General features: G+C 37.8%; 1 protein-coding gene across 2 annotated transcripts in view; it reads left to right on the forward strand.

The window, feature by feature from the left end:
• Positions 1-8,771, forward strand: part of LOC144956113 (dynactin subunit 6-like) — a 25,771-nt gene extending 17,000 nt beyond the window's left edge. For both annotated transcript variants that reach the window (XM_078886466.1, XM_078886467.1), the window contains exons 2-6: positions 96-255; positions 2,159-2,232; positions 2,566-2,613; positions 3,900-4,042; positions 5,412-8,771. In XM_078886466.1, the coding sequence (XP_078742592.1) occupies positions 224-255; positions 2,159-2,232; positions 2,566-2,613; positions 3,900-4,042; positions 5,412-5,513 (399 nt within the window). In that variant the 5' untranslated portion in view covers positions 96-223 and the 3' untranslated portion in view covers positions 5,514-8,771. The remainder of the gene's footprint in view (positions 1-95; positions 256-2,158; positions 2,233-2,565; positions 2,614-3,899; positions 4,043-5,411) is intronic.
• Positions 8,772-15,000: the final 6,229 nt, after the last annotated feature.

Raw genomic sequence — 15,000 nt, forward strand, 5'->3', positions numbered from 1 at the left:
TTGCATCTGTGTATATAAATGTGTGTGTGTGTGTGTGTGTGTGTGTGTGTGTGTGTGTGTGTGTGTGTGACAGAGAGAGAGAGAGAGAGAGAGAGAAAGAGTTTTTAAATGATATCCACTCGAGTTGCTATTTCTTCACCTCCTTTCAGGTGCCAGGACGGTGATTCATCCCAAAGCTCGTATCATTGCAGAGGATGGTCCTATCGTTATAGGAGACTATAATATGATAGAGGAACTTGTTACCATTACTAATAGGTGAGTAAAGATGTTTCATTGTGTCTTTCGGCTCATGGGGCCGAGATTTATCCCACTTTCTAAAACACTAAATGGGCAATAGCAAGTTATTGCTACCCTTTGGATAGAGGACAAGTCTATCCTAAATGCCATATGTAAAACTTAGCTTCTCAATCACTGCTGGGTGGATAGGGTAGTCTGTAATAATCTCAACTTCACTTGGAATTGATCCTGTTCCCTTTGTATGTGAAGCAAGTACTCTACCAACTGAGTTATCGGAACCCCCCCCCCCCCCCCTCTACCAAAAAATAAACAAAACTCTTACAACATAGGTCTCTTATTGTGTAAGAAAGCAGTTAAATTATAATATATGACGAAATTCAAATGTAAAGTTGGAATTTTTAGAATAGCACCATTAGGGAACCAATCTTTTTAAAGATGAATTACTGGCATCCTTTTCAATCCATTAAGCTGCAAGTACACTTTATAGTTTCAGTGGTCTTTTAGCGCCATAAGGCCCATGAAGCCAGAGTTTATTCTAGTGTCTATAGCGTGAAACAGACAATAGCCAATGCCTGCTACCCTTCAGATAAGTTGCATTTGCTAGTCTATCGCAATGTACTTTCTACCAGATCTAACAGACTCAGCTATGCAATCATTACTAGGTGGTTAGGGAGTCAGGAAAATTATTTTTGACTCCACCCAGGATCGAAGTCGGTTCCTTTGTGTGTGAAGCAACAGCTCTACCAAATGAGCTATCGAACTGTTTTCTTCCAGTTCTATAGTGTGAAATGGACACTAGCCAATGCCTGTTATCCTTCGGACAAATTATGAATGCTAGTCTATTGCAATGTACTTTCCACCAGATCTAACAGACCCAGCTACGCCATCATTACTGGGTGGTTTGGGAGTCAGAAAATGTTTTTTTTACTCCATCCGGGATCGAAGTCAATTCCTTTGCGTGTAAAGCAACAGCTCTACCAACTGAGCTATCGAAACTCCCAATTTTGGTTACAGTTAAACTGGTAATTTTGGTTTAAGCACAGTAACTGATAAATTAAAAAGTCAAGGGATATAACTCATAAAAAGTGATTATTATAGTTGTGTGATAATAAATGAGTTGCCTCCTTTACATTGTAAAGTCAAAAAGACCTCACTGAGGGTTTAACATTGCCTCACAATACTGATTATGGGTCTCGACAAGTGCAATATTTCAGTTTGAATGAGAGTATGACTTATTACAGGCAAGCTAATCTCTATTTTTAAAAAGAGTTGTAGGGAGTAAACTAGAACCCCAGCTCTTTTTTATTATCATTGACAAAGATTAGTGGGTCGCCTCAAACTGCCTACTGACAGACCACGGCAGGACAGCTGCAAACATACATCGATGTGGTCTGAGGGAGTCAGCCGACTCCCCACTGTCAAGGAATGCCAGAGACAGTGGACCACATTATCCTTCACTGCCCTGTGACGAGAAAGGTGGGATGTTTCATCCTCAATTGCAGTGACGAATTTAAAGACTGACTGGAAAGTTCCAGTTTGGAGATGTAGCTATACACTACGACTAAAGGCAAAGAGTAAAAGGAAAAAAGACATAATATAGTGATACATTTGATTAATCAATTATGCTACAAGAATTGAAGTGAGTAGAGAAGAGCCAGGAGACATTAGAGAATACAAATGGGGAGTTGAAGCCACAATCCGACTATTACGACACCTCATGACCGTGATTTTTTCACACAAAAACAAGAGAAACTTTAGACAAAATATACGGAGCCAAAGCTTAGTGCCAACAGGTGTCGGCCAAAGCATCCCAGTCTGAAGATTAGGAGGCAATCGGCAATAAGTCAAGTAAGTCGAGTCATGACCATGATTGATAGTATGTTCTGACAGCAAACATTTTGGACATTGTTTTCACCCTCAGAGCATCTTCAGCAGATGGCAACAGAGGGAAAGTTCTCATCATCGGCAACAATAATGTCTTTGAAGTTGGCTCCAGTATCCTTTTTAACATTGTCATTATCATTTCTACTAGATTAATTAATTAATTTTACTGGATGTTAATGGGTTGTGGATTTTAATTTGTTATTAATTTATTCATGCCGCTAATCTTTTCATCTTGCCCTTTAAGGCTTTTCATCAACTCCTTTCAGGCAGTAGTTCATCTTTCAGAACAAGTTTCATGTTTTTAAAAAATTTGTTGGAAACAGATTTCACCCTTTTTTTTTTTTTCCCAACTTATTTGCATCCATGAAAATAAAAACGTGTCAAAGCATTGAATGCACTGAGTGTTTCTAAGTGAAGTTCTTCATTTTCTTAACCATTATACAGAAGTTGAAGCAGTTCGGGTAGGAGATCACAATCTCATTGAATGCAAAGGTAAGTAACTCTCCCAATGTTTTGGTCTTGTCTTTTGGATGGGAGATGAAAGTATGAAACGATATATATCTTACACAGTTGGATGAGGAAGGCTTAATTTTTTATATGAATTTTTTTTCTTGTAGTTTTTTTTTTTTACCGCTATCTCAGACCTGCTTAGTACAACGAAAAATTCGTAGAAATACGAATTTTTGGCTCCATCTTCAGAGCTGCAGAGGTATTTGACTCAATAAATCTTGTTAAAAAGGAAAGTTTAGCTTCGTAGAACCTATATTCAAGATTTGGAGCATTTTTCAACCATGCCGAGATAAAATTGTTTATTTCTAAAGCTATTTAAAAGGGAATTTAGTTTTTTTCTCCCTTAGAAACTACGAATTTTTGAAATTTCTAGTAGGCATCTCTGCTATCTGTTTTGTCTGTTACTGTCTAATCGAGGGAGGCTGATATTTTTGAAGTTATTTTTTTTAAAGTTATTATTATTTTTATTTTTTTTTTGTATTTTTTTTCTCTATTTTGTCTAGCCCTGTATCACACACAACCGTTTTGATTTTTATGCAGCACATTATCTGATCCCCAAATATTTCGCTTGTATATTCTCAGTTAAAAGAAATCATGCAATTTAGGTGTGTGGGTGTGAGTCATTTCTATTTTGGGCCGGTTTCTGTGCAAGATGTTTTGTACTTTCAATTTAATCTCATATTCAGTTCATAGGGAGCGAAGTGGCCGAGTGGTTAAGACCTGAAAGGTCCCTGATTCGAGCCCTGCTTCAGGCACTTTCATTTTTTTTCCTTGGGCAAGATTATTAACTCCCAATTTGCTCACTTGGACAACATGGGTGATTCCTGTTGACATCAGACATCTTGTTTGATAAATCATCTACATTCCTTTGTGGAACACCTCGGCAATGATATCTTATGGATTATGGAGTAGTTGTTAGAATGCCTCCAGGTTCATTCCATAAAACCCTTTAACTCACTCAACCCTAACACCGACTATATCCGTAGTTTACTTTTACGGGTTACTTTTACCCCATGCCTATTTATTACATTTTTATGAGACAAATTATAGGCGTAGTATCAAAACTAATGTTTTTAGTTTTTACATGTTAATGGTAGTTGGATATAAACTATCTATGTACGTGCTCGTTTTTAATAAAAAAAAATTTCCAATTTTGAAAAGTAGCAAAAATTTCTAGGATTGAGTGAGTTAACTGTTTCCTGTTTAGACAAGGACTTTCCTATGTCGTCAATACTTTATATTTTAACTACTATACTCTCTTATTCCAGCTGTGGTAGGTCCATCAGTGGAGATCTCCAATGGCTGTATCATTGGTGCTGGCTGTCACATTCAGATGGAGGAACATCTGCCAGAAAACACTGTGATATGCGGGGAAAATTGCGACAGAAGAACTCAGAGGGAGAGGCCTCCGGTAAGGTTTACTTCCTTCTCCTGCTCTTCCACCCCCTCCTCCTCCTTCCCCTCTTTGTCCTCCTCTTCTTTCTCTTCATTACCTTCCTCCTCAACCCACCTCAACCTTTTTGTGCGACTATGTAGTCTTGTGGTATGACACTCGCTTTCGGGTCGGAAGGTCCTGGATTCGAGCCTCGCTCTGCGCATAGTTGAGTCCTTGAAAAGACTCTTTACTCACATTCTCTCACCGTACTCAGGTGTAAAATGAGTACCTGGTCATTAACAGTGTTGTCTTTGTCCAAAAAATTGTAATATCGCCTAACAGGTGGCATGTCCCGTCCTACATGTTAAATTTTGCTGTTGACCAGGGACCCCCTGTAAAGTGCTTTGAGCACATTTAGTGGATGTTGCGCTATATAAAATCTCAATTTTATTTTATTGTTTTTGCAATATGGGAAACAGCTAGGATGTTTGTGGGTTGAATATTTCAGATATAAAGATGAGTAAATTTTACATCAAAGAGGACGTAACTCATGATCTTTTTGAGACTCTCAAGGGGACCTGAAAACATACTTTTTTTTGTTTTTGTATTGTTATTATTTATTCTGATATTTTAGATTTTATTTCTATATTATTATTTTTTTAAATTTTTATAACACAGGGATGGTAATATTATTTTAATAAGAAAACCAAAATATCCCCATTGCGTTTTTTTTAAATTTTGTCAAAAGAGATCGAAAGCACTGCGATTTTTATTTTATATGGTCATTCTCAGGCTTTTGAAAAAAAGATTTTAATCAGCTTTTTTATTTAATCAATGAATATTTATAAGAAGTTAATGGCTTTTTGTTGGTGTTGATTGGTGGTATTCCAATTAAACTGTGTGAAATATGCTTTATTATTTATTTTTTCTTTAAAAGAATTCTAGTTTTTTTTGTGCGGCTATGTGGTCTTGTGGTATGACACTAGCTTTCGGATCGGAGGGTTCTGGGTTCGAGCTGCGCTCGGCGCATAGTTGAGTCCTTGAAAAGACTTTTTACTCACATTTTCTCACTGAACTCAGGTGTAAAATGAGTACCTGGCTGATAAAAGCGTTGTCATTGTTAAAAAAAAATTGTAATATGCGTCATGTCACATCGTACATGTTAAGTGTTGCTGTTGGCCAGGGACCCATTGTAAAGCATTTTGAGCACATTTAGTGGATATTGCGCTATATAAAAGCTCAATTATTTTTTTTCTGTATCTTCATCTTCAGATTTAAAATAAAGTGTTGCTTTTTTTAAGTGCCTAAAAATGAACATTTTAAAAAAATTAATGGCCTTATGTTTTGTTGTTTTTTTTCTTTTCTTTTCTTTTTTTTCTTTTCTTTTCTTTTTTTTCTTTTCTAGGCCCAGACCATCCAGATTGACTTTTTGACTAAAATCCTCCCTAACTATCACTACCTTATCAAGCCCAATGTTGGGAGACCAGCGGCTGCTGTCAAGAAATGAGTTAATCTCTTGTCATCTTGTCACTCCTTCCATTCATTCATCTATCTATTCATTCATTTACAGTGGAATCCGCTTAATGTCAACACCTCTTGTTCATGGGTGAAAGTTCGCCAGCATATGCCGGAAATTCCGTTTTTTTTAGTAAATGTAATAATCGCATGCCACAACTACTACAATCACATCATCATCATTATTACCATGACTACTAGAGCATCATCGCTACTACAACCTATACCAACACTAGCATCAAAACAAGTACCATGGTTGGGGTCTCTTGATCACTTCTTTGGGGTGTTTCGAATCGTAATAGCCCTTGGTATTGAAATTCCTGACCCTTTTACCATACAAATTTAAAGTGATGACATATCTTAGTGTCTCCATAGACCAGGTAATGCTGTAATCACTAGAGATTGCTACGAATGAGTGTTTAAATGACGAAGATCATTTAATTTGCTTTGGGTTTGGCATTAGCTTATATATAAAAATTTTGTCTTCAATCATGCAGACTAAATGCTTTTTTTCTTTTCTTTTTTTTTGCTAAAAAAAAAAAAACAAACAAACCACTTTTAGGATCATAGAATTCAATACACTTTTCACTCTGGGAAGAATGACACTCAACTGGTGAGTCGCAGATCGCAAAAAAAATTAAATTAGCATCTTTTTCAGGCAAACTGGCTTTACCGGCCTGTCTTTCAGGCAAATTGATGCCTGTTAACTTCCACCCGTGGTCTTGTTGGTCCCAAATTATCAGTGGTCTAGTGGTATGACACTTGCCTTTGGAATGGAAGGTCTCTGGGTTCTAATCCTGCTCTTTGTCTTAGTGGTGCATAGTTGACTCTCTGGAAAAGGATCTTTACTCATATTCTCTTACCATAATCAGATATAAAATAAGTACCTGGCCGTTAACATCATTGTCTCTGTCGTGGGGGGGGGGGGGGGGGAACAACATTGTAATGTTGCCTAACAGGCGTCATGTCTCATCCTTCATGGTAAGTGTAGCTGTTGGCTAGGAACCCATAGTAAAGCACTTTGAGCACGTTTAGTGGATATTGTGCTATATAAATGCTCTATAGTGTTTTTTTTTTTTTTTTAATGTGCTCCATTGATCATGGATACAGCATGGGTGTGCAAGATTTCCAGCATTTAAAAATGGATTTTAATTTCTTTCCGGACTCTAGATCACCCCCATCATAATATTGTTCAGAGGCAGTAAGTCACATTTCAAAATTAGTTTCAGGCTTTTTGAATATTATGTTTGGAGAGAAGCTGAGAAGATGGCACAAAGCCGGACAAGGTTTAGGGGATTCCTCGATGGCCTATGATGCCTCGATGGCCTATGATGCCTCGATGGCCTATGATGCTCCAGCCGGAGTGAAGGGCCTAAGGAAGTCAGTTTTTGACTGGGTTACAGTGAATGACATAATCAGTCGGATGGTGAAAAGGTTTGAACTGAGATATTGCAAAGTTAAGTTAGAAGCTCTATTTTTATAAAAAATGAGTTCTTGTCATAAATGATTAAATCAACCCTTTTTGTACATCTTCGGGAAAATTCAAAGCTTAATTTCACTTCTAAATATGTTTTACAGCTGATCAAGTTAAAAAAGTATGAAATTTGAGAAAAGTTGCTGGATATTTTTCCCATACATCTGACCATAACTTCATGAAAGATCACCCGATTTACTTCAAATAAAGATTAAAATGCTCTGGGGAACATATTCTTTCAGAAAATGCAGAAAAATGCAATCCAATATTTTCACCTTCCGACTGATTAGGTCATGCACTGACACATTTGTTAGAAATGGATTTTTTTTTTTTGGCCTATCCTACTTGCATCCGTCTACCTTGCTTAAAGTCAAGCAATCTTTCTTTCTTTCTTTCTCGTGCAGTGGTGGTGTTGGCGTTATCAGGATTCCACTGTATCCATCCATTCATCTAGGCTTATATTTGAAGTAATATGTCATGTATGAATCTACGTACAGTCGACAGCACTCTTGGAAGTCAATTTCTTGCTTAAAGTCAACACCTCCCAAATTTTTCTGGGTTTTTTTTTCATCTAAGTGTGATCCATTGATAATGGAAAACGTCAACCTTGCTTAACCCTCTCCTTACCACCCAAAGGAAAATTGTTACATTCGTTACCACGTAACCAACAATTTTGTTATTCCAATTTCATTTTGCTATAGTTAGTTATAGCTATAATAACTGGACACTGTGTTGCAGAGCTCATTTTTCTGAACAAAGTATAGAATATACTCGTTACCATTCTGTTTGAAAAATCTATTGTTGTGTTGGGTGAGTATGAAGTTTCGGGTAAAATTCTGAAAATAGATGGTAAGGAGAGAGTTCAAGTTATCCAATCTTTCTGGTGCTGTGGTGGTGTTGGTTTAATCGGGATTTGACTGTATTTCCATCCATTCGTCCGGGCTTGGGTTTGATTATTGTGTATGTGTACAACGTGGTCTGTATGCATATGTGAGTATAGGCTTCGAAGTATATAATATGTTGTTTATTTTGATTTTCATTTAATTTATTCTATAATTATTCCCCCTTTTAAAGTATCTAGACGCTGTTTATTTAGGGATTAATAGAATAATTTTATTATTTTTTTTCCTCATTTTGTAATTGATTTAGACTCTAATATGGTTATATGAAGCCTATGTTTTTATTCCATCATCATCGTCATCATAATTATAATGATAGTCATCATCATCATTATCATTGTTGTCATCATCATTATCATCGTCAAAGAAGTTTTGTTGTGATATGTACAATGTACTCATACATTAAGATTGATTAGACATTTACAGTGGGAATGATTACCTCTTAGTTTGGTTTAATACTTTACAGTTGTTATTGCCTTTACCGTTATCATCACCATCATAATATTAATTATGAACCACATCATCATCATCAATGCCATTGTCATCATCATCATCATCATCATCATCATCATCATCATCATCATCATCATCATTATTAATATCATCATCATTAATATCATCACCATCATTATCTTAATTATGATCATCGTCATTATCATCATCGTCATCATCATTATCATCATCTTCCTTTTTAAAAATTATTTCATTGTCACCATGAGGGTTATGGAAATTGTAGATTATAATGATACACTTTCAATAATTTGGTACATCCTAATTTGAATCCATTTCATTTTATCTCTGTAGCAATATGTATATGTATTTCTTTGCATTCTATGAATTAATCCATATTGATTAAAACATGAAATGTTCCGTGAAACTAGTTTCTACTGATGTTACAATTCTTTACACATCTTGAATCAAAGCAATATGTGTTCACGACATCCCATAGTGGGCAGGGAGGCACTTACTGTGTCTTCTATCCCCCTATATCTGTTTTCCAACTTGCTTTTTGTCATTGTCTTGGAATGAGATTATTTGGTTTTGTCCTGGCCCTGGCCGTAGTCCTTGGACGGGAGGGAAACAGTCAAATATATAGTTATTGTTTTGGGAGATGCTATTTTTTTCCCTTGTTAATCATCTCTCTGTTATGTGTTGTTATAATATTTTTAAATTTGAATGCGTAATGTAAACATTTGAGTGAATTCCTCTTAGTGGATACTTGTGCTTATGTCTGGTTGAAAATTTTAGGTGATCTCAAACTAAGAACACTGATAGTGTGCTCTTGGCATCTACATTTGTTCCCTATTTGAATCCTTCCCCTTTGTCTTACTTGTCTTCGTGTGTCCTTTCAATTGTAAATCTATAACTTTTTGACTATCCTATTTTCTTCTTTTATTTTACTGGGGCTGAAAAGACATACATTTGTCGCAAAACGCCGTAAAACCCTTAAAATACAAACAAAAAAAAAAACAAAAAAAGAAACCAAATAAATACAATATGTGTGATGCGTAAAGGGACTAAAATTCATCCTGGATGAAGTCAATCGTTTTTTTCTGACCCCCCCCCCCACCCCTGAGCACCCAGCAGTGATTTAGGTGTTGGGTCTGTTAAATATGATGGAAAGTACTTTGAAATAGACTAGCGTCCTATCCAAAGGGTAGCAATGCAGCAAGAATGGTTACTGTCCGTTTCACATTATAGAAACCGGGATAAACTCCGAACTCCACGGACTTCACAGTGGTAGCGGACCTTACGTAAAAAATGTGTTATTCTTACTTATTCACTTTCATTGTACGCATTTTGCCGATGATTGTATGCAATATTAAATTGATATTATTTAAACGTTTTTAACAATCATGCACTCCTTTAGTTTACTTAAACACTTTCAAATCCGTTTCCTAACCCGGAAGTTCATATAGGGAGTTCAATATATTATCTGGCTGGGTCATGTCAGATTATTTATATATGTGGATTCTGGAAGTCTATACTAATTTATAATATAGTCTATAGATAGTAAGTGTTTGTGCATTGGACAACAAGCAGCAGGACCACCAACAAAGACAGGAGAAGAAGATGTGCCAGAGACACACCTCTGGGTGGGGATCCTGACCTCCCATAGTGGGCAGGGAGGTACATGCAGTGTCTTCTATCCCCCGCCCCCCATACCCGTTTTCCAATTACAATTGTTTCCTGTCGTTGTCTTGGTATAAGATTACTTAGTTTTGTCCTGACCCTGGCCGGAGTCCTTGGCTGGGAGGGAAACAGTCGAATGTATAGTTATAGTTTTGGGAGATTATATTTTTTTCCTTGTAAATCATCTCTCTGTTCTGCATTGTATTATGTTCAGTTTACATATTATATGATTTGTAAACATTTGAGTGTATTCCATTTAGTTGGGACCTGTGCGTGTGTTTGGATGAGACTTTTATGTGATCTCAGACTAAGTACATTGATAGTGATAGTGTGCTCTTGGAATCTACATCTGTTCCCTATTTGAACCAATTCCCCTTTGTCTTACCTTTTCTTGTGTGCTTTAATAGTAATTCTAGAACCTTTTACCATCCCATTTTCTTCCTTTTTACTGGGGCTGATATGACCTTAATGTGTTGCAAGCGCCGTAAAACCCTTAAAAACAAAACAGAGACACACCTATTCAAATACTTAAGGACAACTGTACAATGAGATGGAGGTGTGGCTATGTGGTCTAGTGGTATGACACTCGCTTTCGGATCGGAAGGTCCTGGCGCATAGTTGAGATCTCGAAAACGGCTCTTTACTCATTTTCTCTCAATGTACTCGTGTGTAAAATGAGTACCTGGCCATCAACAGCGTTGTTTCTGTCTTGTTCTACATGTTACACGTTGCTGTTGGTCAGAGACCCTTTGTAAAGATCTTTGAACACGTTTAGTGAATATTGAGTGGATTAGAGACAGCAGCTACGACAAAGAAACACGATGAAGATGTTGAAGGGCAGAAATGAGGATGTTGAGATGGTCACCTGGCTGGGCAAGAAAACATTAAATGAGAAATGAACGAATTCGAATGTTGACTGAAGTGAAGAATGTATCAAGTATCAATAAAGATGAGAGAAGATAGATTGAAATGGTTCGGACATGTAAAGTGACGAGAGAGGGAGTACGTGGAAAGGAAAGTATTGGACTTAAATTAGCGGGAAAGAAAAAAAAAAAGGACGCCTAAAGACTAGATAGTTGGGAAGGGTAAAGGATGATATGAAAGAACTGGGTCTGGGCGTAGCCATCGTTAAGTTATAGCCTGACGCTGAAACCCAAAAAGACTGGCATTTTGAAGTCATTATTTGTTTTTTGCACCGCCTAGTGAGTTGTCGTTAGTAGTGCTTATGGAAACAAGTGGTCCCATTGGTTGAACTATTGAATACGATTTGTTTTCTTTTGTGGCCAAAGACTGGCACTTTCACGTCATTTTTTGGTCAGTGTCAGGCTATAAGTTAACGATGGCTATGGTCTGGGCCAGTGACCCTTTGTAAAGCGCCTTGAGCACATTAAGCGTTATGTCTTGTCCTACATGTTAAATCTTGCATTTGGTCAGGGACCCCTTGTCAAGTTTAAGCATGTTTAGTCGCTATTGCGCTATATATATGCCTGAGATTTTTTTGTTTGTTGGATTTTGTTTTCGTTCCTTTTTAAACGATCTCCAATGGAAACCGCTACATGAAAAGACGCTCCATCAACAAACTCCTCACGATCTCCAATGGAAACCGCTACACGAAAAGACGCTCCATCAACAAACTCCTCACGATCTCCAATGGAAACCGCTACACGAAAAGACGCTCCATCAACAAACTCCTCACGATCTCCAATGGAAACCGCTACACGAAAAGACGCTCCATCAACAAACTCCTCATATTCCACAAAGCACAAAACGGAAAACTCGAAATTCCAACAAGCCATTTGAAACGGAACAACAATAAAACAAGAAACTCGGCATTTAATTTTGAAATCCCCGACTCAAGAACACACCATCATTTTTACTCTTTCTTCCCCTCTACCATCTGACTTTGGAACTCCCTACCAACCTCTTGTAAACAAGCCCATTTGACTGATGACTTCAAAAAAATCGCTCCCTGCTTCCCTCTAAAACCCCTGTACTGTTACTGAAAACTCTGCCATACAATCTACAGCCTTAATAGAAGAAGAAGAACAAAGCATCACAAGCGGATGGTGTCTTAGCCCGCCCATGGTAGGCGGAGATGTCACACTTGCTGTGTCTTCTACTTCTATCCCCCTAGGTATATCTGTTCTCCTTTCCACTTTGCTCTAAGTTCCGGATTGAGTCGTTTTGCTTTTTTCCTGGTCCTGGTAAGAACCCTTAACTGAGAGAGAGAGGCAGTCAAATGTATTTTGAGAGACGATATTTTTTCTCCTTGTAGGCCATATCTCTGTTTTATGATATACGATTCTTTCATCTCTTTGTATTTTTTTAACGAGCTTGCGAGTATGCGTTATTGCACGATAAAAATGGACCGAGTTTAATAAATACAAAGAAATGAAAGAATGCGTTTATTCTACTCCTGCAAGTAAGATTATTATGTTTTGTAACCAAATGATATGGTAATAGTATTTCTTTAAAAAAAAAAATTCCCTTTATTCATCCCCAAGGGGAAATTTGTCTTTAGGGTCTATTCCAATGGAAGACTGGAATAACCCAGGCGTCAGCCGCAGAGCAGCGCCGCAAAGTGAGCTAGGGCGAGGTGACTTACTCAAGGCCACACAACGCAGCGGCGGGTGATTGAACTCGGTACCTTTCGGGTAGGAAGCAAAGACTGTACCACTGAGCCACGCTGCCCCTTACTTACTTAATCCTCTTCGGGCCTTGAGGCACATAGGGGCATCCACCAGACATCTCCATTTTTTTTCGATCGGCTGCTTTTGCGGTGGCTGTACTCCAGGACAGGCCTGCTTCCTTTATCTCTTTTTTTCCACGGTCCTTCGCCAAGTTTCTGTGGGTCTTCCCGCCTGCTGTTAGGTGCAGGGCTGTCTCGGGAAATGACCCCTTTTTCATTCTGGCCACATGAACCCAGCCAACGCCATCATCTTTTTATTTGGCTTTCAATGCTAGTGCAGTCAGCTTTCTTTAATAGATCCACTGTTTTTATTTTTGTAGGCCCCTATTCACCATAATTTGTAGCTTTCTCCTACTTGAATGACACGTTGAGTATTCATGCGCACCAAAAGATGATTATTTTGAGTGTGTATCCTTTATGGCGGGATTGTTTGCATGCACCAGGATGGGACTTGTTCCAAGTTAGACGTCTATATTTATACACCTCCGTTACGCATGCGCATTCCACCCAATTTCATCAGCGTTGCTGTGTCTGAATTTGGACATGACGAAAGTTATATTGTGACCGAGGCGACCAAAAGAGATAGGCAGAACCACCGCGCACGACCCACTTTCTCTGCTGGGCTTAGTTCTGCGCACAGACGACCGCTCGAACCAACTCTCTCTCTCTCTCTCTCTCTCTCTCTCTCTCTCTCTCTCTCTCTCTCTCTCTCTCTCTCTCTCTCTCTCTCTCTCTCTCTCGTGTCTATTAGTTGTTCGCCCATATATATTATATATATATATATATATATATATATATTATTATATATATTATATATATATATATATATATTGAATCGTGTTGATACAATATGGTACGAAAAGTGCTCGACATGTAGTAATGGAGCGAATTATTATTTAAAATATTTACCACAATGTTTGGGGCAGTCTACATCGATGTTTCAGGCTTAATTTGCCATCTTCAGGACTGAGTTGTTTTGTTCACAACAAACAACTCAGTCCTGAAGATGGCAAATTAAGCCTGAAACATCGATGTAGACTGCCCAAACATTGTGGTAAATATTTTAAATAATATATATATATATATATATATATATATATATATATATATATTATATATATATATATCTCTCTCTCTCTCTCTCTCTCTCTCTCTCTCTCTCTCTCTCTTCGCAGTCTTTTATAGTTCATTTCCCCCTCTATCTTTCATTTAGTTATGCCGGACCAAAAAAGAAATCAAATGGAAAGAAGAAGAGGGGGGTGGGGTGGGGGGGGGGGGGGAGGAGGAGGAGGCGGAGAAAGAAGGAGGCAAGTGATATTTCAATATTTTCACTTCATAACGGTAATACAGTCATTGCCGATTAATTTGATGATGAAAAAATGACTGATGCAACTTTGATTAATACCGTGATTAAATGAATGGTTAGAATTTTGGAGGGGGGTATCTGATGATGATGATGATGATGATGATGATGATGGTGATGAGGTGAAGGGGAGGTTGATGAAAAGGAGGAGATGAGAAGGAGAATTGTATTGATGGTGTTAAATATGGTAACTTACAATTTCTAGCAAGATGATGTTGATGTTGATTGAGAGGTGAGCTTTTTTAAAGAATTAAGATAAATAGAGAGAGACGCCAATTTTAAATTTGGCTCACAGGAGTTTCAGACACCACTCGTAGGAATTTCAATGCCGAAAGAGGAATTTCCGCACACAAGAAAAAGGAATTGGAATGGTATTTGGCATTGTGTTTACATATTGTATAGTTCTAAATAGATAACTGATTAGAATTATACTATGATACATAAACACATTGCCAAATACAATCCCAAAGTTTCCTTATTTCAAATGAAGTAAAGCACCAAAATCAAATGGTAGAGATTGTAGTACTGGTGGTAGTGAGGATGACGTGGTGTTGGTGGTTGTAGAAATAGTGGTAATGATGATGAAGATGTGATAGTGGTTGTTGTTGTAGTAGTAGTGGTAGTAATGATGATGTGGTGGTGGTGGTGGTTGTAGTAGCAGTGGTAGTGATGATGATGTGGTGGTGGTGGTAGTGATGAAGAAGAGGTGGTGGTTGTAGTAGTGGTGGTAGTGATGATGTGGTAGTGATGATGATGTGGTAGCTGTTGTAGTAGTATTAGTGGTAGTGATGATGATGTGGTGGTTGTAGTAGTAGTGGTCGTGATGATGTGGTGGTTGTAGTAGTAGTGGTAGTGATGATGTGGTGGTAGTGGTTGTAGGAGTAGTGTTAGTAATGATGTGGTGGTAGTGGTTGTAGTAGT

This window comes from Berghia stephanieae, chromosome 10 (assembly GCF_034508935.2).
Source record: "Berghia stephanieae isolate SIO BIC M18660-M18661 chromosome 10, UCSD_Bste_1.3, whole genome shotgun sequence".
In the NCBI taxonomy this organism is placed as follows: Eukaryota; Metazoa; Mollusca; class Gastropoda; order Nudibranchia; family Aeolidiidae; genus Berghia; species Berghia stephanieae.